General features: G+C 49.3%; 1 protein-coding gene across 1 annotated transcript in view; it reads right to left on the bottom strand.

The window, feature by feature from the left end:
- Positions 1-10775, bottom strand: part of IL2RG (interleukin 2 receptor subunit gamma) — a 308376-nt gene extending 297601 nt beyond the window's left edge. Inside the window, exon 1 of the mRNA XM_085608415.1 lies at positions 10185-10775. Within this exon, the coding sequence (XP_085464541.1) occupies positions 10185-10347 (163 nt within the window). The 5' untranslated portion in view covers positions 10348-10775. The remainder of the gene's footprint in view (positions 1-10184) is intronic.
- Between the last annotated feature and the right edge of the window lie 14487 nt (positions 10776-25262).

The raw sequence follows: 25262 nt of genomic DNA on the forward strand, positions 1-25262 counted from the left end.
GCTTTCATCTCTCACAGAATACGATCAATCAGGGCACAAGTCCTAAACAAGCATTTGAAATGCAATAGGTCTCGCATTTCCAAGAGTTAAAGCTATTGCCATTGTAAATGACAACTGGCATTGTAAAATGTGGTACATGGTCTGGTTTAAAGTGAATGTCCAGCACAAACCACGTTGTAAATGACACCATTGGTTCCAAACATTAGCATCTTATTATACCAACGATTTCCCGCATAAGAGACCCCAATGACCCATGCATGGGCTCCATAATGTCAAACATGTCCACAGTATGCCAAGGATGGTCAGAATTATACCATGGATGAGCACCATAATCTCAAGGATGCCCACAAAATGCCAATAATGAAGCGTATTTTTGCCAGGGGTATGCCAACGATTCTTAGTGTGAGAAAGGTGGACATCATTACACCAAAGCCAGGCACCATTGTGCCAAGAATGACTAGAATTTAAAATGAATTGCCAGCACTATGCCACGGGTAGCATTGGAACTCCAAGGAGGCCCACAATATATAATGATTTACCTCAATAATGTCTGGGACTGCGTTGTGTCATAGGTGAGAATCATCATATAATGGGTGTCTACTGCATGTCAATCATACCACCCTCAGTACAGTATTTTGGGTCCAGTAATGCCTCAGGTGTGCATCAACAAGCAAAGCAGTAGATCTTATATGTGTCCAGAGATGCCACTGCTCAGGTCAAGCTGGCAGCCACAGGGGGACTGCCCATGCTGTGCTAGAACACAGACACTAGCATTGCCACTCCCACTCACACACACCCACTCGTGCAGACAAATGCAGATACGCCAACATGCACACAGTCCCCCGGGAGCAGCAGTTCAGTGCTGTGGACCACAGGCGTGCCATCAAACTACGTCCTTCAACTTTGGTGATGGAGCACAGAAAAATATGTCCTTGAACATGAATCAGAAATCTACATGTAGCATCGACCCGGCTGCATGAATTGCCCAACTCAGCACAATGCCTGGGAGTGGCATTAATCAAAAAAAGCCAGTCAATAAACAAGTTTCGATCTAAAGTAAGCATTATGATGACAACGGGGCAGTGAGCCACTCTGCACCCACAACTCAACGGATGGCCTAGCACACACCCCAAGGGCTGGGCGCAACCAAGGGGTTGAGTGAAGTGCGACTGCTCGCACGAGAGCAGTGCGTGTGCCAGACCCAGTGCCGTGCTCATTAAAACCACACATTTCTGAATTGTCGATGTATCCAGTATAAGAATGCCTAACATTGTTTCTGTACACTATTAGGAATAATTACCTTACAAGCATGGAAAGGTAAACAAGCTGGTGAGGGAGCCGGAGCTGAGGCTCAGCACCACCATGTGTGCTGTGCAGACAATAATACTGGTCATGTGGCAACGCAGGGACCAATCAGGGTGCAAGATTTTATTCACCACTAATGTGAAAAAAGAGCACTGGAGTGGATGCCTGATTGTACCCCGGGGGACCGTAGAGTGCCTACAGATACAGGAGCACTCTAGTCTGGCCTTGCTTGAGTCCGGGGGCACTGTACAGTGCACACTCAATCTGACTGACGGAACGCACAACGACACGCTAAATCACGCTGACCAATTAAAACGCACTACTGTGAGACATGAAAGCGCAGTGACAAGACTTACAGGCACCACTAAAAGGAACGCCCCTAAGTACCCTTTCCCTCGTTATGTACCTTGGTCTCCTGTCCATGATTGTGAACCGGGGTATTAACAGATATAAGGCATGAAACATTCATAATTAGTCCGTGCACGTAAACAGGGTAGTGATACAGTGAAAGAGTTGAAACCCACTGAAAATATCATAAGCTTTAAACAGTTATGCGATATTGTAAATTCACCGTAAACAGATTTCGCCAAACATTGCCTTGGTTATGAGGTTAGACAAAATTTGTTTCTGTGGATTTTGTTTTTATGTTTGTATTCTTTCTAAATCAATTATCCTAAGATGCAACTACAGTGATTTAATCCGGCACGTATTTTATTATGTCAAAGCAGACGTGTTCACGAAATAATCTACGAGGGTGGTACAGGGGCACTGATTATGTCTGCAGGCTCCCTTGTGTCAGGCACCTGGTTCCAGCTGTACAAACACAGCATCAAAGCCCCGGTATGCACGTGTAAGCGTGAGCGCACGGTGGGGGGTAGGGAAGAACCCACAAACAAGGACAGTTTTCACGTCCCTGCAAATAGCGCTTCGCCTTACGTGGAACAGAGATGGAACCGCCGAACAAAAGCAGGAAGACGAGAAATGAAACAGAAATCCCGTCCGTGTACGATTCTGATTAGTAACACCTCGCGAGCTTGCAAGGTGCTGGGGACCCTGGTCAGCTCTTGTCCGAGGAATCACAAAGAATAACATTACAACAAGGGGCAGAAAATGCGTTTCTAACAATGTTCCAAAATGAAATCCCTGCACGGGAAGCGTTCAGCTCGACAGAAGTGATGAGGAGAAAAAAATAAACGGGAGTACTGGCTTCACCACAAATATCCACATGTGCTTCCTCTGCATTGCAGCGGAAGCGCTGCTCCAGGGCATCGGCGGTTGACCCGCTGCACTGCCGGAGGACTTGGCTGCACACGCGGGACACAGCGGTGAGTGTGCGGCGGCCTGGGTAGGCCGCGGGCGTGATGGCGGACCGTGTTACGAGACTGCCTGAAGGTCCTGTGTTGCGCTGATGCCGTGTGCGCGCAGAATTGCAAGTCTGGGTGGGCGGGGCCTAAGGGCGACACGGCAGACACAAACCCCGCTTCCAGAGAAGCCGGACACAAAAGCTATGACAATAGTTCTCCCCAAGGTGAAGCAGTGCTTGCGCTGCAACGCAGGTGAGACCTAAAAAGAAGTGGAGGGACTAACCAAGTTAGACAGTGTGTAAGTGACATCATGGCGTGTGATATCACAGTGTGTGACATTACAGTGCATGACATCGCAAGTGGCATCACAAGAAGTGACATCGCAGAAAGTGACATTACAACCGAAAACCTCAAAGTGGACATCACAAGAAGTGACATCAGATCCTAAGTCCTCACACATATGTTTAGCCGGTCTATAAGGAGTTTATTTCAGCTCATTACCGCATAGGGGTTTTGCCAAAAAGTGTCGTGAGACCTGGACCTCAATTTATACATATATATTTTCAAACTCTGCCACAAAGAAATTGACACAAGTAGAAATGTGGCAATAAATTTTATTCTGCTCAATTGGTTGCAAAGTCTGCATTTTAAAATATCTTATGGGGTTAAGGCACCTGCTGCAGTGATCTTTGTGTGCCCGTAAATCTCAGAAAATAATAATAATGGTAGGATAACTCTGTTGGTTAACGCATTTGCTGAAGAGATCTGTGTTTTGTATAGTCCCAGTTTTGAATCAAAATAGCCTTGAGGGTGAATGTGCCTCCTGCAAAACACATCATCTAACATGCAGAGGCCAGATTTTTTCTTTTATGTAAATGGGTAAGTGTGTTTCTGCTTTTAACACAGAGATCCTTTTGTTCCTTGCAGTTCATAAATTGTAATCTTTCTTAAATAGCACAGTGAGGGATGAAGGACATGTGACTCCTACACCCTATAACCCTCCCTGTCCTATGTAACACATCTTGTACATTGATTTACACACATATGATTTATTGTTAATGTGTATGTGTGCTGCAAAGCGCTCTGACTCATGCACTGGCATCAGTAGCGCTATAAAAGAAGTAAAACAAAACAGTGGCATTTAAATTGTTATTTGTGTAAACACTGGAACAGATGAACACACCTGACATTCTTACAGTGCATGAATATCCTGTGACATCCAGCTGTGTGCCCGTGTTTCCCCTCCAGTACATTCACATCTGGATGTGAGGCTCCAGAGAGCTCCCAGCCAGGATGATCAAAAGGAGGCCTGATGGCCCCTTGACTTCGGACTTTTTTTAAGGTCCAGTTCGATTTTACAACAACAACCCCAAGGCCCCGCCCCTTCCCTCCCACCCCCCTCTCCCCGCCGTATTGCTGCACAGAACGGAAGCGACAATGTGCAGGCGCTGCTGAAAGCGTCCCAACCGCAAAGAGGTCAGCATATTTAAGTGGGGCACCACTTCTTGGCAGTGAAAATAATGGGTGGACTCCCTCTACCCGCGTGTGCCCCTGACTAGTGCCCGGCATGCACTTAAAGCATCAAGTTAGAGACAGATCTCTGGAGTGGGTGGTTAACTCACTGAGGGGACTCCATAGGAGGATGAGTGCTGCATGCAATTACAGCAGCAGGTTAGAGACCCATCTCTGGAGTGGGTGGTTAACTCGCTGAGGGGACTCCATAGGAGGATGAATGAGTGAATGACACTGCCCTCACGTAGGTGATATTCCATGTCAGCGGGGGTGTCACAAACCCAAACACCCCCCACCCCCCACCCCGCTTTACCAGCTACAGTGGGGGTGGTTTTTTAAATGCCTCTTCTGCCTGCAACTCCGCAGACAAAAGTTTATAATAAACCAAAGAAAGATGTGATGATAGAAAAGGGAAAGAAAGATGGAAGGTTACAAGGAAGGATGAGTGAAAGGATGCATGGGTGGGTGAAATGATGTGTGAATTGGTCGGTGGATGAAAGGATGCATGGGTGGGTGAAAGGGTGGATGGATAAAAGGATGCGGGGTGGGAGAAAGGATGGGGAGAGAAAGGATGGGTGGGAGAAAAGATGCATGTGTGGAGGAAAGGATGGGTGAAAGGGTGGATGGGTGAAAGGATGCTTCGTTAAGTGAAAGCATGGGTGAAAGGGTGGATGGGTGAAAGGATGCTTCGTTGAGTGAAAGCATGGGTGAAAGGGTGGATGGGTGAAAGGATGCATGGGTGAAAGAATTGGTGAAAGAGTGGATAGGTCAAAGGATTAATCAGTGGGTGAAAGGGTGGGTGAAATGTTGGGAGGATGAATGGATGTGTGGGTGTGCTGTGAAAGGATTTGTGAGTGGGAGAAAGGATAGGTGAAACAATGCGTGTGTGAGTGAAAAGATGCCTTAATGGGTGGATGAGGGAAACAATGGGTGAAAGAATAAATGAGTGAGAGGATGGGTGAAAGGGTGAAAGGATGTGTGGGCGAAAGGATGGGTGGATGGGTCAAAGGATGCCTAGGTGGATGGAAAGATGTTTGAGTGGGTGAGTGGGTGAAAGGATGGATGGTTGGAAAGATGGGCAGATGGATGGGAAAAGGGTGGATGGATGGATGGGTGGGTGGGTGGGTGGATGGATGGAATGGTGAAAAACTGAATGATGGATGAAAGAATGCATGGATGACAGAAAGTAAGGGTGAAATGGTGAATATTAGTGGGTAGATGAAAGGGTGAAAGGATGGATGGTTGAAAAGATGGATGGATGGATGGATGAAAGGGTGGATGGGTAAAAGGATGGATGAATGAATGGATGGATGGATGATGCAATGGAGAAAAAATGGATGATGAATGAAAGAATGAATGGATGACAGAATTTAAAGGTAAAATGGTGGCGCTTAGCATCCAAATGCGCGTGCAGCAGGAACCTGAATGCAGATACACCAGGCACCTGAATGCATGTGCACCAGGCACATGAATGCACGTGCACCAGGCACTGAACTTGCGCGCAGCAGGCATCTGAATGTGTGTACAACAGGCATCTGCATATGTGCACTGAATGTCTGTGACCAAGGCACTGCAGTGTGTGTGTGCAGTTGGCACCTGAATGCGCGAGCAGCATGCACCTGAATGCGCATGCAGCAGGCACTTGAATGCGCGTGCAGCAGGCACTTGAATGAGCGTGCCGCAGGCACCTAAATGTGAACGCCCAGGTATCTGATTGTGTTTGCATTAGGTACTGAATGTGCGTGCACCAGGTGCCTGCATGTGCGTGCGGCAGGCATCAGAATGTGAGTGCAGCAGGCAGCTGAATGTGCGTGCAGCAGGCATCTGAATGTGAGTGCAGCAGGCAGCTGAATGTGCGTGTATCAGGCCTCTGAATGTGAGTGCTGCAGGCAGCTGAATGTGCGTGCATCAGGCATCTGAATGAGAGTGCAGCAGGCAGCTGCATGTGCGTGCATCAGGAATCGGAATGTGAGTGCAGCAGGCAGCTGAATGAGAGTGCAGCAGGCATCTGAATGTGCATGCATCAGGAATCGGAATGTGAGTGCAGCAGGCAGCTGAATGTGCGTGCGGCAGGCATCAGAATGTGAGTGCAGCAGGCAGCTGAATGTGCGTGCATCAGGAATCGGAATGTGAGTGCAGCAGGCAGCTGAATGTGCGTGCATGAGGAATCGGAATGTGAGTGCAGCAGGCAGCTGAATGTGAGTGCAGCAGGAATCGGAATGTGAGTGCAGCAGGTAGGTGAATGTGCGTGCATCAGGAATTGGAATGTGAGTGCAGCAGGCAGCTGAATGTGAGTGCAGCAGGAATTCGAATGTGAGTGCAGCAGGCAGCTGAATGTGCGTGCATCAGGCAGCTAAATGTGCGTGCATCAGGCATCTGAATGTGAGTGCAGCAGGCAGCTGCATGTGCGTGCATCAGGCATCTGAATGTGAGTACAGCAGGCAGCTAAATGTGCGTGCATCAGGCATCTGAATGTGAGTGCAGCAGGCAGCTGCATGTGCGTGCACCAGGAATCGGAATGTGCGTGCAGCAGGCAGCTGAATGTGCGTGCGGCAGGCATCAGAATGTGAGTGCAGCAGGCAGCTGAATGTGCGTGCATCAGGAATCGGAATGTGAGTGCAGCAGGCAGCTGAATATGCGTGCATCAGGAATCGGAATGTGAGTGCAGCAGGAATCGGAATGTGAGTGCAACAGGCAGCTGAATGTGCGTGCATCGGGAATCTGAATGTGAGTGCAGCAGGCAGCTGAATGTGAGTGCAGCAGGAATCGGAATGTGAGTGCAGCAGGCAGCTGAATGTGCGTGCGGCAGGCATCAGAATGTGAGTGCAGCAGGCAGCTGAATGTGAGTGCAGCAGGCAGCTGAATGTGAGTGCAGCAGGCAGCTGAATGTGAGTGCAGCAGGCAGCTGCATGTGCGTGCATCAGGAATCGGAATGTGAGTGCAGCAGGCAGCTGAATGTGCGTGCGGCAGGCATCAGAATGTGAGTGCGGCAGGCAGCTGAATGTGCGTGCAGCAGGAATCGGAATGTGAGTGCAGCAGGCAGCTGAATGTGCGTGCATCAGGAATCGGAATGTGAGTGCAGCAGGTATCAGAATGTGAGTGCAGCAGGAATCGGAATGTGAGTGCAGCAGGCAGCTGAATGTGCGTGCATGAGGAATCGGAATGTGAGTGCAGCAGGCAGCTGAATGTGAGTGCAGCAGGAATCGGAATGTGAGTGCAGCAGGCAGCTGAATGTGCGTGCATCAGTAATCGGAATGTGAGTGCAGCAGGCAGCTGAATGTGAGTGCAGCAGGAATCGGAATGTGAGTGCAGCAGGAATCGGAATGTGAGTGCAGCAGGCAGCTGAATGTGCGTGCGGCAGGCAGCTGAATGTGCGTGCAGCAGGCAGCTGAATGTGCGTGCATCAGGCATCTGAATGTGAGTGCAGCAGGCAGCTGCATGTGCGTGCATCAGGAATCGGAATGTGAGTGCAGCAGGCAGCTGAATGTGCGTGCGGCAGGCATCAGAATGTGAGTGCAGCAGGCAGCTGAATGTGAGTGCAGCAGGCAGCTGAATGTGCGTGCGGCAGACATCAGAATGTGAGTGCTGCAGGCAGCTGAATGTGCGTGCATCAGGAATCGGAATGTGAGTGCAGCAGGCAGCTGAATGTGCGTGCATCAGGAATCGGAATGTGAGTACAGCAGGCAGCTTAATGTGAGTGCAGCAGGCATCTGAATGTGCGTGCAGCAGGCAGCTGAATGTGCGTGCATCAGGAATCGGAATGTGAGTGCAGCAGGCAGCTGAATGTGCGTGCGGCAGGCATCTGAATGTGCGTGCAGCAGGCAGCTGAATGTGAGTGCAGCAGGCATCTGAATGTGCGTGCAGCAGGCAGCTGAATGTGCGTGCATCAGGAATCGGAATGTGAGTGCAGCAGGCAGCTGAATGTGAGTGCAGCAGGAATCGGAATGTGAGTGCAGCAGGCAGCTGAATGTGCGTGCAGCAGGCAGCTAAATGTGAGTGCAGCAGACAGCTGAATGTGAGTGCAGCAGGCAGCTGAATGTGCGTGCAGCAGGCAGCTGAATGTGAGTGCAGCAGGCAGCTGAATGTGCGTGCAGCAGGCAGCTGAATGTGAGTGCAGCAGGCAGCTGAATGTGCGTGCAGCAGGCAGCTGAATGTGAGTGCAGCAGGCAGCTGAATGTGAGTGCAGCAGGCAGCCGAATGTGAGTGCAGCAGTCAGCTGAATGTGAGTGCAGCAGGCAGCTGAATGTGAGTGCAGCAGACAGCTGAATGTGAGTGCAGCAGGCAGCTGAATGTGAGTGCAGCAGGCAGCTGAATGTGCGTGCAGCAGGCAGCTGAATGTGCGTGCGGCAGGCATCAGAATGTGAGTGCAGCAGGCAGCTGAATGTGAGTGCAGCAGGCAGCTGAATGTGCGTGCGGCAGACATCAGAATGTGAGTGCTGCAGGCAGCTGAATGTGCGTGCATCAGGAATCGGAATGTGAGTGCAGCAGGCAGCTGAATGTGCGTGCATCAGGAATCGGAATGTGAGTACAGCAGGCAGCTGAATGTGAGTGCAGCAGGCATCTGAATGTGCGTGCAGCAGGCAGCTGAATGTGCGTGCATCAGGAATCGGAATGTGAGTGCAGCAGGCAGCTGAATGTGCGTGCGGCAGGCATCTGAATGTGCGTGCAGCAGGCAGCTGAATGTGAGTGCAGCAGGCATCTGAATGTGCGTGCAGCAGGCAGCTGAATGTGCGTGCATCAGGAATCGGAATGTGAGTGCTGCAGGCAGCTGAATGTGAGTGCAGCAGGAATCGGAATGTGAGTGCTGCAGGCAGCTGAATGTGCGTGCATCAGGAATCGGAATGTGAGTGCAGCAGGCAGCTGAATGTGAGTGCAGCAGGAATCGGAATGTGAGTGCAGCAGGCAGCTGAATGTGAGTGCAGCAGACAGCTGAATGTGAGTGCAGCAGGCAGCTGAATGTGCGTGCAGCAGGCAGCTGAATGTGCGTGCAGCAGGCAGCTGAATGCAGGTGCCTTTAACTGAGTTCCGAAAAGAAGGGGGGACAGACTCGCTCCCTGAGGCTCCTTGTTAGCAGCCGGATGTCATCAGAGTGTCCTGAGCTAAAATATTTGAACATACAATGGGGAATAACCTACCAGGAGACAAGGCGTTGTCCAAGGTCACAAATACCTCTACACGGGACTTGGGGTGACACCGAAAGAAAGACTAGCAGTTTAGCCTCTTGGGGGGCGGGCTTCAGAGCCATCCGAGCCCAAAACTCACGGAGGACCCCCGAGGCCCGTGCCGCGTCACTACAAAGCTTCAAACAAAATCACAATATGAACGAATGAGCACAACCATAGTCTGTACAACACTGGCCCGGGAGGGAAGGAAGAAAGGAAGGAAGAAAAAAACAAAGAAATGAAGATGGATAAAAGAGAGAAAGATAGACAGATAAGGAAGGAAGAAAGTAAGAAAGAAAGAAGAAAAGAAAGAAAGAAAGAAAGAAAGAAAGAAAGAAAGAAAGAAAGAAAGAAAGAAAGAAAGAAAGAAAGAAAGAAAAAAACAAAGAAATGAAGATGGATGAAAGAGAGAAAGATAGACAGATAAGGAAGGAAGAAAGTAAGAAAGAAAGAAAGAAGGAAAGAAAGAAAGAAAGAAAGAAAGAAAGAAAGAAAGAAAGAAAGAAAGAAAAAAACAAAGAAATGAAGATGGATGAAAGAGAGAAAGATAGACAGATAAGGAAGGAAGAAAGTAAGAAAGAAAGAAAGAGAGAAATAAGAAAGAAAGAAATAAAGATGGATGAAATAGAGAAAGATAGATAGATAAGGAAGGAAGAAAGAAAGTAAGAAAGAAAGAAGAAAAGAAAGAAAGAAAGTAAGAAAGAAAGAAGAAAAGAAAGAAAGAAAGAAAGAAAGAAAGAAAGAAAGAAAGAAAGAAAGAAAGAAAGAAAGAAAGAAAGAAAGAAAGAAAGAAAGAAAGAAAGAAGGCCCTGATAGACCCTGGGGAGGCAGAAGAAATTGCAAGACGACGTCGGTACGCCTGGCAGTGCCAGGCTTCTTTCAGACACAGACACCCTCTGACCTGACGGCGTCTGGGCCGCTCCGGTGAGGCCGAGCTGCAGCGATGCCAGGAAGAGGATGAGACAAAGCCACGTTCTGCCCTCTTGCCAGCCCGCAAGGAGACGAACCAGGTGCGTCCTTGTGCCAACGGTGCGCCCAGCTGTGCCAGGAGCGCACGGAGCCATATCTAGGGTGGGGGTGTTCGGAGGCACGTCACCAAGCAGGGGGCACCTCACTGCAGGTGCCACCTGACTCGAGACAGGGGCACCTCGCCCTGCCGAGGGCAGCTTGCTGCTTCTGGGGCACCTCAGCCGTGGTAGGGGCCCCTCGCCCGTGTCAGCTGCGGGCACCTCACTCTGCAGAGATGCTCTCGCTGGTGCCAGGCCTGGCACGCCAAGAGACTGGCAGAGCGCGCTTTGGCACACTACGGAAGCGAACTGGGAGAGTAAGCAGTTCCCTCTCAGTACAGATGCGGATCCAGCGAACCTTCCGGTGTGAACGCTTCCTGTGCTGGAAACCTCCACCGCCCCCAAAGGGCCCCGGCAGAGAACGGAGGTGCGAGCGACCACGAGACGCGCCTCTGCCCACTGCTTCTATCAGATGCACAGGCCCACCGCCCCCAAGGGCCCCTTCAGAGAACGGAAGAGGGGCGGAGAACGGAAGAAGGGCCACAAGACGCGCCTCTGTCCACTGCTTCTATAAGATACACAGGCCCACCGCCCCTAAGGGCCCCTTCAGAGAACGGAAGAGGGGCCACGAGATGCGCCACTCCCCACTGCTTCTATCAAATGCACAGCACACAGTCCCACCTAGGGTGACCAACTGGCATTGGTGCAAATTCAGGACGGTTAGTGTAAAAATTCAGGACAAAGGGTCAAAATTCAGGACACAAATTCAGGACAGGAGGTCAAAATTCAGGACAAAACTTCAGGGCAATAGATAAGTTTTACAGACACAGCAGAGGAGGTCGCGCAATAAGTAAGCCCGCATATTCAACCATTTGCAAACCTATCCATCATGTATCCTTCCATCTATCATTTCACTCATCCATCCCTTCATCCATCCTTTCCCTTCATCCATCCTTTCACTCATCCATCCATCCATCCACCCTTTCACCCTATCCAGCCATTTACCCTTTCACCCATCCAGCCATCCTTTCACTTATCCATCCATCCAGTCACTCATCCTTCCACCCCTCCACCCTTTCAGTCAACCATCCATCCTCCCTTTCTCTCTCCATTGACCCTTTCACTTAGTCATCCTTCCTTCCATCCATCCACCCACCCATCCATCTACTCATCCACTCATGAATCCATCCATTGACCCTATCACTCATCCATCTTTTCTATCATCCATCTATCCTTTCACTCCTTCACTCATCTATTCATCCTTTTGTCAATCTACCCTACCTTTCACTCACTCATCCATCCATTGACCCTTGCACTTATCAATTCATCATTCCATCCACCTTTTCACTCATCCATCTTTTCACTCATCCATCCACCCCTTTACCCATCCAGCTACCCTTCCACCCATACATCCAGCTATTTACCTTTTCTCTCATTCATCCTTCCACTCACTCATCAATCCATCATCCATCCTCTCTCATTCTCCATCTATTCAATCTTTCATTCATCCATTCACCCTTCCACTAATTCATCCAGCCGTCCACCCATCCCTTCACTTACTCACTCGCCCACCTTTTCATATTAATTTTGAGCTGAGCCTTTTTGAGAAGAGGCCCATCAAGAACTTCACCCTCCCTGCAGGAGCCATTCCAGGACTGGGGCAGAAGCCACCCAGGGAGGAGACAGGATCCACCACAGGGGGGACAGGAGCCATCACAGGCGGAGGGAGGGACAGGAGACACCACATGGGGGACAGGAGCCATCACTGGGGGAGGGGGGCAGGAGCCATCACAAGAGGGGGAACAGGATCCACCAGGGTGGGCACAGGGGTGGGCACGCAGTATTCAAGTATCATCTTGGCCCCTCCAGGGTGGGGTAGGGCTCCTCACCCCCTCTTGGACAAGACAAGGAGACAACAGGCTCTCTTTCCAAAATGTCAGTTTTGCCACCCCCCACTGTGATGTACAGTACTTAAAGGAGATACTCCAAGAGAACTGATTTAACTGATTGTCCTCCATACTTTGTTAATCAGTGTGGGTGCGATTGTGCGAGTGTGCCATTTCTTTATTTTATTACATTATAGATTGCATGTTTTCAGAACCGAGGTTTGCTTACAATTTAGTGCCAGTAATTAAGCTCTATGAAGAGAACCACGTGCTGCCTCAGTGTAATCAGGGCCGGTTCTAGGATTTTTGGGGCCCTGGGCAGAAAGGGAATGTGTGAGACCCCTTTAAATTGCAGAGACATGACGCATTCAGGGATGTTTGCATCTGAATAGATGCCCCCTCCCTCTCAGTCACCTTCAAGCACCTCTTAACAGCTCATCAAGGGCGGAAGGTGTAAGGGTTGCCATCCCACGGTGCCTCTCCAATGCTGCTGGGTATCTGAGCTTTGGTACAGCATTGGAGTCTGTTACAACAGCATTGGAGTCAAGAAGGGAGCTGTGCCGGTTTTAGGGTGGTGCGACCGGAGCCCGGTTAAAATTACGGACAAATGGCGTCCGTTAAAGAATCCTTCACGGACAACGGACAGACTGCCGAAATTACGGACTGTCCGTGAAATTTACGGACGGTTGGTCACCCTAGTCCCACCGCTCAAAGGGCCCCGGCAGAGAACGGAAGAAGGGCCACGAGACGCGCCTCTGTCCGGCGCTTCTATCAGATGCACAGGCCCACCGCCCCTAAGGGCCCCTTCAGAGAACGGAAGAGGGGCGGAGAATGGAAGAAGGGCCACGAGACGCGCCTCTGCCCACTGCTTCTATCAGATGCACAGGCCCACCGCCCCTAAGGGCCGTGGCAGAGAGCGGAAGAAGGGCCACGAGACGCGCCTCTGTCCGTCGCTTCTATCAGATGCACAGGCCCACCGCCCCTAAGGGCCCCTTCAGAGAACGGAAGAGGGGCGGAGAATGGAAGAAGGGCCACGAGACGCGCCTCTGCCCACTGCTTCTATCAGATGCACAGGCCCACCGCCCCTAAGGGCCGTGGCAGAGAGCGGAAGAAGGGCCACGAGACGCGCCTCTGTCCGTCGCTTCTATCAGATGCACAGGCCCACCGCCCTAAGGGGCCCTTTAGAGAACGGAAGAAGGGCCACGAGACACGCCTCTGTCCATCGCTCCTATCAGATGTACAGGCCCACCGCCCCTAAGGGAACCTCCAGAGAACGGAAGAAGGGCCACGAGACGCGCCTCTGTCCGTTGCTTCTATCAGATGCACAGGCCCACCGCCCCTATATATATTTAGATGTTGGAAACACAGACTGGGGTGCGCTGGGCCCATAACCCCTCACCAAAGTTGCGAGGGGCATCACGCTGTCAGGTGTCTGTGAGGGATGGGCAAGGGCATTAAAGGGCATTAGCTCGTGACTAGGCATTTGCAGGGATGCAGAAGGGTCCCAGCGGATCCTCCAAAGGGACTGCAGCGAACCACGTGACACAGAACCTGGTAGTCTGACACCACTACTGGTGTAAGTATCAAGGGTCACAGGTGGATAGCAGGGACTGGGCATCTGTGACCGGTTGAAGGTTTAGCAAGCAGGGTGGGCTGAGTAAGTTGTGAGTCCACGTAAGGGTGCAGTGTCTAATTACGGGTTCCATTCACATATTCCCTCAAACCTGTTTTGACACCATTACTATGTTCGCCATCGAGCCATCCAAAAGAACTGTAAAATTGTCGGGTCAGTGGGGCGAAGTAATGCACCCTAGAAGGAGACCACGAAGACCACAATGTGCAAATTGGCAACCAGTTGGGGACAGGTGAACTTTTGTGGTCTGTAATCACCCCCAGCTCCCGTGGCAGGGAGCTCGGTTGGGGGAGGAGATGGAGCCTGCGCGCAGAAGGGTCATCTGCACTATGCATTTATTCACTGAGCACAGGGGATTTGGCTTCCATAGACATGGGTTGCTACACGCCAAATTCACAGGGTGCTTTGAGGACAATGGGGAACATCTGTCCAGTTAAGCATGGACCTATCCTTGCTGGATAGGGGGAGAGGCACCATAAATAGATAAAGATAAGGCCGCAACATTGGGCAAAAGGACACTGCTTCAAAACATTAAGGCCACAGTTTGCAATTTAAGCAACCAGTTAGGGACATGTGAACTGTGGTGGTCAGAGATCTCTCCCCGCTCCTCTGGCAGGGAGCCCGATCTAGGGAGGCAATGGAGGCTGCGCGCAGGAGAGTCAGATGCGCGATGCATAAATTCACCAAACAAATGGGGTTTGGAATCATAAGACATGGTTTGCTTCATGCTAAATCCACAGAGTGTTTCGTGGATGATGGGGTACTTCTCTCCAGAATAGACATGGACTTGTTCCTCCTGGACCTAGGGGAGGCCCTGGAAATAGCGGGATGTAAGTAGGAGCGCCGGCCTTGGTGGGGGGACCTGGCTGCGACGGTCGCCACACCCAGGGCTGTGGCTGAGTTACATGGCGATCCAGAGGCGGAAAGGTACTCGGGGGTACCCTCTTCAGGAGCACAAAGGGTGCTGAGGCCGAATATCCCCAGGAAGTCTGTGCGGTGGAGCCTGGGGTGCGACGGCGCCCCATCTGTCCTACGGGTGGTTGGAAACCTGTACAACCGGGGGTCGCTTGAACGCTCTGCCCCTCGTAGGGGGGGGGCGTGAGTTATGTGGTGGACCAATGTTTCACCGGAAGTGGGAGGGGCTATCCCCTCACCACAACTGCTAAGCACCGATTGGCTAAGACCACGATGCAAGTTGGCCCATCAGGTGGTAGGCCGCGAGGGGCGGCTTGCCTTTGGATCGCCTGTAAGATAACCCACCATGTTGGCATATTTGGTATGCTAATAAACCTGCAGCAGTTTTTTCCACCAAAAGTTGTCTTGTCTGCTTATTTATGCTACCTGTATTTTGCTGCGGGAGGACTGGTGAGTGTGGCCGATATTGGCACTATATCAGATGCACAGGCCCACCGTCCCTAAGGGCCCCGGCAGAGAACGGAAGAAGGGCCACGAGACGCGCCTCTGTCTGTCGCTTCTATCAGATGCACAGGCCCACCGCCCCTAAGGGCCCCTTCAGAGAACGGAAGAGGGGCGGAGAACGGAAGAGGGGCCACGAGACGCGCCTCTGCACACTGCTTCTATCAGATGCACAGGCCCAGCGCCCCTAAGGGCCCCTTCAGAGAACGGAAGAAGGGCCACGAGATGCGCCTCTGCCCATCGCTTCTATCAGATAAGACAGAGAGACCCCTCCATCGTCTCCTGTCCGCGCCACAACACGATTATTAAAATAGCTATTGTTACATCTGATTGGAAATGTAGGCCTCCTCCCTCAGGGACTCGCACCTGCGGGATGGAGAGCCTCCGAAGACTGGCGGGCGTTTGGCCAAGATCACACCAGTCTCCAGGCCTGCCAACTTGAACAAAAATCTCACAGTGTAAGGAGGGGGCGGAGCCTCTGAGGGGCGAGCCCCCATGCTAGAAGTTTATAGAAGGAACTTTTGCACCCACCCCGCCCCCAGGCCCCCTCCTCAAATAAATGAACAAAGCTTGCTGAGGCTGGCGCCAATTTCCTGAGGTGTTTTCAAACCTCCTAATGGATGTAGGCAGTCCAAAACCTCGGAAAAAGAGCTGGAACCCCTTATTTACTGTCACCGTGTGGCCGTGTGATGGAAGCCGACATTGAGTGTCACATGGTGGCACCGTGGGAGCTGGCAGGTCTGTGGCCCCGAGTGTTCTCCCTAGATGGTGGCAGGGGAGACAGCACACCCATTTCAGTGGACCCTGGCATAGCACCATCTCTGGTTGCTGCCACGTGTTTGAGGCATGAGGTCAGACATAGGGAAGCCTGGTGGTGCCCAGACTGTGCGTACCAAGGGCGTCCCCTTGGTAAAGTGTGCTCGGGGACCAAGGTGCGCCCTCCCCGCTCTTTACTCCACCACGCAGGTCTGTCCTGCCACGTGGCTCTTTCCCTGCATTTCTTACAGCAGAGATTTGAGGTCTCTGGAGCATATGACGCCATTATTTAGGGTTTTGCAGATGATACAAAACCTGTTAGATGAACACCATAGGTTGTAATGCACTTGTAAAATGGTGGACGAGACTAACACCATAGGCTGTAATGCACTTGTAATATGGTGGACGAGACTAACACCATAGGCTGTAATGCACTTGTAATATGGCGGCCGGACCAAATGCCACAGGCTAGAATGAACTTGTAATAAGGCGGATGGGAGAAACGCTATAGACGGAATGCACTCTTAATATGGTGGCTGGGACAAACTCTATAGGCTGCAATGCACTTGTCATTTGGCGGCCAGGGCAAATGCCACAGCTAGAATGCACTTGTAATATGGCAGCCGGGACAATTGTCACAGGCTGCAATGCACTTGTAATATGGCGGCCGAGGCAAACATCACAGGTTGCAATGCACTTGTGATATGGCGGCCGGGACAAACGCCACAGGCTAGAATGCACTTGTAATATTACGGCCGGGGCAAATGCAATAGGCTGCAATGCAGTTGTAATATGGCTTCTGGGGCAAACGCCATAGGCTACAATGCACTTATTATATGGCGGCCGAGGCAAACATCACAGGTTGCAATACACTTGTGATATGGCGGTCAGGACAAACGCCACAGGCTAGAATGCACTTGTAATATTACGGCCAGGGCAAATGTCATAGGCTGCAATGCAGTTGTAATATTTCAAACGGGACAAACACCATAGGCTATAATGCACTTGTAAAATGGTGGACGAGACTAACACCATAGGCTGTAATGCACTTGTAATATGGTAGCAGAGACTAACACCATAGGCTGTAATGCACTTGTAATATGGCGGCAGGGGCAAATGCCACTGGCTAGAATACACTTGCAATATGGCGGATGGGAGAAACGCCTTAGGCGGAATGCAATTGTAATATGGTGGCTGGGACAAACGCTGTATGCTGCAATGCACTTGTAATATGGCGGCCGGGATAAACGCCATAGGCGGAATGCACTTGTGATATGGCAGCCAGGGCAAATGCCACAGCGAGAATGCACTTGTAATATGGCGGCCGGAACAATTGTCACATGCTGCAATGCACTTGTAATATGGCTTCCGGGGCAAACGCCATAGACAGCATTGTGCTTATAATATGGCGGCCGAGGTAAACGCCATAGGCTGCAATGCACTTATAATATGGCGGCAGAGGCAATCATCACAGGTTGCAATGTACTTATAATATGGCGGCCAGGACAAATGCTACAGGCTAGAATGCACTTGTAATATTACGTCCGGGGCAAACGCCATAGGCTGCAATGCACTTGTAATATGTCAGACGGGACAAACATCATAGGCTATAATGCACTTGTAGTATGGCGGACGGGAGAAATGCCACAGGCTATAATGCACTTGTAATATGGCAGACGGGACACACTTCATAGGCTATAATGCACTTGTAATATATCAGACTGGAGAAATGCCATAGGCTAAAATGCACTTGTGATATGACGGACGGGAGACATGCCATAGGCTAAAATGCACTTGTAATATGACGGACGGGAGAAATGCCAGAGGCTAAAATGCACTTTTAATCTGACGGACGGGAGACATGCCATAGGCTAAAATGCACTTGTAATATGACGGACGGGAGAAATGCCACAGGCTAAAATGCACTTGTAATATGGCGGACGGGAGAAATGCCACAGGCTAAAATGCACTTGTAATATGGCGAACAAGAGAAATGCCACAGGCTAAAATGCACCTGTAATATGACGGACGGGAGAAATGCCACAGGCTAAAATGCACTTGTAATATGACGGGCGGGAGGAATGCCACAGGCTAAAATGCACTTATAATATGACGGACAGGAGAAATACCACAGGCTAAAATGTACTTGTAATATGACGGGCGGGAGGAATGCCACAGGCTAAAATGCACTTGTAATATGACGGACAGGAGAAATACCACAGGCTAAAATGCACTTGTAATATCACGGACGGGAGAAATGTCACAGGCTGCAATGCACTTATTATATGGCGGCCGAGGCAAACATCACAGGTTGCAATGCACTTGTGATATGGCGGCAGGGGCAAATGCCACTGGCTAGAATACACTTGCAATATGGCGGATGGGAGAAACGCCTTAGGCGGAATGCAATTGTAATATGGTGGCTGGGACAAACGCTGTATGCTGCAATGCACTTGTAATAAGGCGGCCGGGATAAACGCCATAGGCGGAATGCACTTGTGATATGGCAGCCAGGGCAAATGCCACAGCGAGAATGCACTTGTAATATGGCGGCCGGAACAATTGTCACATGCTGCAATGCACTTGTAATATGGCTTCCGGGGCAAACGCCATAGGCTGCAATGCGCTTATAATATAGCGGCCGAGGTAAACGCCATAGGCTGCAATGCACTTATAATATGGCGGCAGAGGCAAACATCACAGGTTGCAATGTACTTATAATATGGCGGCCAGGACAAATGCTACAGGCTAGAATGCACTTGTAATATTACGTCCGGGGCAAACGCCATAGGCTGCAATGCACTTGTAATATGTCAGACGGGACAAACATCATAGGCTATAATGCACTTGTAGTATGGCGGACGGGAGAAATGCCGCAGGCTATAATGCACTTGTAATATGGCAGACGGGACACACTTCATAGGCTATAATGCACTTGTAATATATCAGACTGGAGAAATGCCATAGGCTAAAATGCACTTGTGATATGACGGACGGGAGAGATGCCATAGGCTAAAATGCACTTGTAATATGACGGACGGGAGAAATGCCAGAGGCTAAAATGCACTTTTAATATGACGGACGGGAGAAATGCCATAGGCTAAAATGCACTTGTAATATGACGGACGGGAGAAATGCCAGAGGCTAAAATGCACTTTTAATCTGACGGACGGGAGAAATGCCATAGGCTAAAATGCACTTGTAATATGACGGACGGGAGAAATGCCACAGGCTAAAATGCACTTGTGATATGGCGGACGGGAGAAATGCCACAGGCTAAAATGCACTTGTAATATGGCGAACAAGAGAAATGCCACAGGCTAAAATGCACTTGTAATATGACGGACGGGAGAAATACCACAGGCTAAAATGCACTTGTAATATGACGGACTGGAGAAATGCCATAGGCTAAAATGCACTTGTAATATGACGGACGGGAGAAATGCCACAGGCTAAAATGCACTTGTAATATGGCGGACGGGAGAAATCCCACAGGCTAAAATGCACTTGTAATATGGCGAACAAGAGAAATGCCACAGGCTAAAATGCACCTGTAATATGACGGACGGGAGAAATGCCACAGGCTAAAATGCACTTGTAATATGACGGGCGGGAGGAATGCCACAGGCTAAAATGCACTTATAATATGACGGACAGGAGAAATACCACAGGCTAAAATGCACATGTAATATGACGGGCGGGAGGAATGCCACAGGCTAAAATGCACTTGTAATATGACGGACAGGAGAAATACCACAGGCTAAAATGCACTTGTAATATGACGGACGGGAGAAATGTCACAGGCTGCAATGCACTTATTATATGGCGGCCGAGGCAAACATCACAGGTTGCAATGCATTTGTGATATGGCGGTCAGGACAAACGCCACAGGCTAAAATGCACTTGTAATATGACGGACAGGAGAAATACCACAGGCTAAAATGCACTTGTAATATGACGGACGGGAGAAATGTCACAGGCTGCAATGCACTTATTATATGGCGGCCGAGGCAAACATCACAGGTTGCAATGCATTTGTGATATGGCGGTCAGGACAAACGCCACAGGCTAGAATGCACTTGTAATATTACGGCCAGGGCAAATGTCATAGGCTGCAATGCAGTTGTAATATGGCAAACGGGACAAACACCATAGGCTATAATGCACTTGTAGTATGGCGGACGGGAGAAATGCCACAGGCTATAATGCACTTGTAAAATGGTGGACGAGACTAACACCATAGGCTGTAATGCACTTGTAATATGGTAGCCGAGACTAACACCATAGGCTGTAATGCACTTGTAATATGGCGGCAGGGGCAAATGCCACTGGCTAGAATACACTTGCAATATGGCGGATGGGAGAAACGCCTTAGGCGGAATGTAATTGTAATATGGTGGCTGGGACAAACGCTGTATGCTGCAATGCACTTGTAATATGGCGGCTGGGATAAACGCCATAGGCGGAATGCACTTGTGATATGGCAGCCAGGGCAAATGCCACAGCGAGAATGCACTTGTAATATGGCGGCCGGAACAATTGTCACATGCTGCAATGCACAGGGACATCTTAAGGATTTTGGGGGCCCTGGGCCAAACATATTTTTGGGGCCCCTGTTCAGAACAGCTTTGAATTTATGATCCAATTTGAGCCCCTGTTTCCCATGCCGTTTCCGCTTCCTCAGCTGCGTTAGCGATCCAGTCCGCATCATAGAAATTAGCCTATATATTCCCGATGCAAACGGACGCGCGCAGCTGAGAACGGTAGGATCTGTGTTTCCTGCCCTGCTACTAGGTTTTCAATACATTTAAAATTGTATATGTGTGGCTGAATTACTTAAAGGCCACCCTTTTAAATTGTCGCTCTATGCAAAAGCATGAACCACACATTTATGGCCTACTTTTAGACGAACAGCCTGATCTTTTATTTCTCACTGAGACCTGGCTGTCTGAAGCCTCCAACCCCACTATCACCTCGGCCATCCCTACGGGTTATAAAATTCTTAGGAAGGACAAACCGAGTAGGAAGGGGGGGCGGTGTCGCCATAATTGACAATCAAAAACTAGACTGCTCTCCCATACCCATGGAAAACATCGAGGGCACAGAGTCCTTAGGCTTCCACTGTACCTTATCCCCCCATCATAGCATAGCTGGTTTTCTGATTTACAGACCTCCCGGTGCAATTGGAAATTTTATTACTACGCTTAATACAGCCACCACCTCCCTGGCCTTAAAATACAATAACTGCCTTATTCTGGGAGATTTCAATATACATATGGACAATGGAAAAGACCCTCAAACAATTTCCTTGTTGGAGACGCTGCAGGCCTGCAACATGTTTCCATCTATTTTTTCTGCCACCCGTGAGACGGGCCATACCCTAGACCAAATCTTTCCCAATTTTGACATATCAGTAAGCCTACCTCTTCCCATTAACTGGTCTGATCACCTCCTATTAAAATGCGTCATTCCCAACTTTGCCACAGCCCCTCGGGCTAACGCAGGGCAGAGGGTCCCTAATTACAATACGTTCCATAAAATATCCATCCCGATGTTAGCAGACGCCCTTGGTCGTTCCTCACTGGAGCTGTCTGTCTGCCCCGACTCGGATGCCTCTCAATAGATTCCTGGCTCGGAACCAACATTGTGCTGCGGAACTGGTCGTTTCCCGCTCCTCAAAGAGGTCGGCCCTACCAGCTTCATGGTTTAACGATTCCCTCAGATTGTAGAAAAATGGAACAGAAATGGCCTAAATCCTATCTATTTGAGGACAGGAAGGTGTATAATGACACCTTAAAAGCTTATTACATTCTCATGAAGGCAGCCAAGAAAAACTTCTTTCAAACCAAGATAGAAAATGCCTAAAATAAAAGTAAGGATATCTTTAGCATAGTTAAATCCTTTACCGCCCCGAAAGCCAGCACAAAGGAAGGGCTATGCACGGAAGAATTGTCTAAGCAAATAGCTCAATTCTTCCGCAAAAAGATCTCCATGATCCAACAAGCCTTCACTAACATCTCATAGGAAGAACTGACCTTTTACCTTAGCTCTAATAGCAAATTTCACCTCTTGGATACTTCATCTTTACTAGCTTTCCATGAGTTTCAGCTTGAAGAGTCACTGACCCTTCGCCAAAGCATTAAGTCCGGCTCACCTACCGACCCATGTCCAGCGAATATCCTGAACCTATTAGCTCCCATCATAAACCTCACAGTAAACCAGCTCTTTAATGCTTCCCTCTCCTCAGGCAACATGTCGAAATTATGGAAGAATGCTAAGATTCTTCCACTGATAAAAAAGGCTAACGCCAAACCGATGGCCCCTGCCAACTACAGGCCTATCTCCCTTCTTCCGGCCCTCTCCATGGGGCATATTAGCAAGGGCTGGCGATATAATTATCGCCGCTTTAGCGTCCGTTTTTGGGCGAAAAGCGGCGATAATTATATCGCAATATCATCAAGGACACGCTAGCGTGTTTCCTTGATGTAGAGCCCGTTTTTTCACAGCCTCGCCTCGCATCGCTAATGAGATGCAAAAGAGGCGTGGCTGTGAAAACAACACATGTTAATATCGTGAAGGCAGCTTCGCGATATTAACAAGGAGGTGCAGCGATAAAAAAAATCGCGCTACCTCAGCCTTAACTCAGGAATTTAACACCTGTTAAATTCCTGACTAAGGCATACTTTAAATGGGATATGGATTATGCTGATAGGACCACAGGGTCGTATCAGCAATGTTATCGCTGTTTTCAATGGAACATCGCTGGAAAACCAGCGATGTTCCATTGAAAACGCCGCTATCGCTGAAATATTATCGCCATAGCGCTATACGTTGTAAATATAGCGTTATCATGGCGATAGTATTCAGCAATAGCTGGCGATAATTTTTCACTCGCTATGAACGGCCAGCGATAATTATCGCTGGCCGTTGATAATATGCCCCCAAAGTATTAGAGAAGCGTGTAAACAAGGCCCTCTAAAAACACATTGAAGATGGGAAGCTCCTTCATGAGTCCCAATCCGGTTTTAGGGCTAACTACAGTACGGAGTCCGCTCTGCTAGAAGTGACTGAATTTCTCAAGGGTAAGCTGGACCAGGGAGGAAAGGCTGTTCTGATACTGCTCGCTCTGTCGGCGGCCTTCGATACAGTTCCACATGAGAGGCTCCTGGAGAGACTTGCTAACATCGGCCCGGGGGGGACCGCCTTAACATGGATGTCATCCTTCTTGGCTAATAGATCTCAGGACATCTGGCTCCCACCTTTCTCATCCCCTGTTCCAGCCATGAATGTCCCTCAAGGCTCCATTCTCAGTCCTACCCTTATTAATATATATCTATCCCCCCTTGCATTTCCGGTAGAGGAAGAGGGCGCCAAAATTGTTTCCTATGCTGATGACCCTCAGCTGATTTTTAAATGTGACAAAGGAACCGACTTTGACGGGGCAATGATTAGGTCTTGCCTCACAAAGGTTTTTAACTGGCTTAAGACAATCAGCTGAAGTGCAATCCTGACAAAACTGAAGTTGTTTTCTTTGGTAATCCAGAAACGCCTGACTGGAGCTCTTGGTGGCCAAAAGATTTGCCGGCCCCACCAGCAGAAAAGGAGAAAGTCAAAAACTTAGGAATTGTCATAGACAAGACACTATCCATGCGCTTTCAAATCCAAAATGTAACTGGCGCTTGCTTTTGCATACTCCGGATGCAAAAAAAATACCTGCCACTGTTACCGCTTGAGAACAGAAAGCTCGTGGTGCAGGCTCTGATGACATCAAAGGTTGACTGTGTCAACAGCTTGTACCTCGGTCTTCCCAAATCCCTTATCCAGCACCTACAAATGGTACCAAACGCGGCGGCCAGAGCCATCCTGAGACCTAAACCCAGATCTAGTATGACTCCTATTGTTAAGTCTCTACACTGGCTGCGCATAAAAGAACGGATCGACTTCAAAGCGATGACCATCTTCTTTAAAGCTTTTCTTGGCTAAGGAGCCATTTACCTAAATAAGCGCGTTAATCGCTACACAACATCTAGACCCATAAGATCTTCCAATGACCAACCTGGCCATTGTGCCTAAAATATGCCATGCCCGCACTGGAGGCAAATGCCTTGGCTTCCTAGGCGCAAAATTGTGGAATAGACTCTCTGAGTCTCTGAACCTAACCACAGACCTACTCTCTTTCAGGAAGAACTTGCTTGCTTTTTAATAACTGATGGGTCTTTTACGCATGTTTTCCTACCGCTGTCACGCGCCAGGAGACTCTAGTCTGAGTAGCTGCACGCTTTATTAAATACACTATTTCATTTCATTTCATTAGGTCCCTGACAGTGCAAAGGAACACTCGTCCAAATTCTAAGGGCCTTATTTATGAGGTCTTGCTTCACTTTTATGCCGATGGTGTGTCACTTTTTGTGACACACCAGCAGCGTAAAAAATGTGCGATGTTGCGCCCTATTTACAAAGTGACGGATCTAGGCAGATGCTTTATTTAATAAACCCCTGCACCACATTACACCTGCATCCGGTATAATGTATGCAGGGTGGGTGTGCCCCCTCAAAAAGCCTCGTAGAAGTGGCGCATTGAAATCTACGAGAACTCAGTGCGCCACTTCTAGGACGCCATTGCATCAATATCTTACACCTGCCTCCCAGCAGGGTAAGACTGATGCAGGCCCTTTCACATGGGGCTTGCCCCATGTGAAAGGACACATTGCTGGAGTTGCGTCTATTTACAGACACAGCCCAGCAATGCATCACTTTTGCACCTACAGATACATCAGAAATACTGACGTATCTGTAACTCCTTGCGACATGATGCATCATGTCGCAAGGAGGGCGCACTAAGAAGTAACGCATCCCTGTTTTCACACAGCGATGCATCACTTCTCATAAATAAGGCCCTAAATGTGTTTACATCTAATATTCAGGGATAGATAGTTATGTGTGTTTTCAATATTGTAACACAGCAGCAGCTCACCAATATTACTGCAAATAATCTCTGTGACGCCCTCCCATTTCTTATATGTTAGGCCTTGTTTTGATCTAAAAGAAACTTTTTTTTAATATACATTTCTTGAAACATAAACACAACATTTCTCTGCAAAATGGCTGTACTAGACTCTCACACATCAGGTACATAAAAAATAAATTAAAGGAAAACAGTATTTAAAGCAATCTGTTTAAGCAATATTCAAGGTCATTAGGGCAAAACTGTGGAGAACGGAGCTAACTCTCTCAGGGGCCCCCTGAAAGGCTGGGGCCCTGGGCCAGAGCCCACTTTGCCC

Source organism: Triturus cristatus, chromosome 5_2 (genome assembly GCF_964204655.1).
Source record: "Triturus cristatus chromosome 5_2, aTriCri1.1, whole genome shotgun sequence".
NCBI classification, from domain to species: Eukaryota; Metazoa; Chordata; class Amphibia; order Caudata; family Salamandridae; genus Triturus; species Triturus cristatus.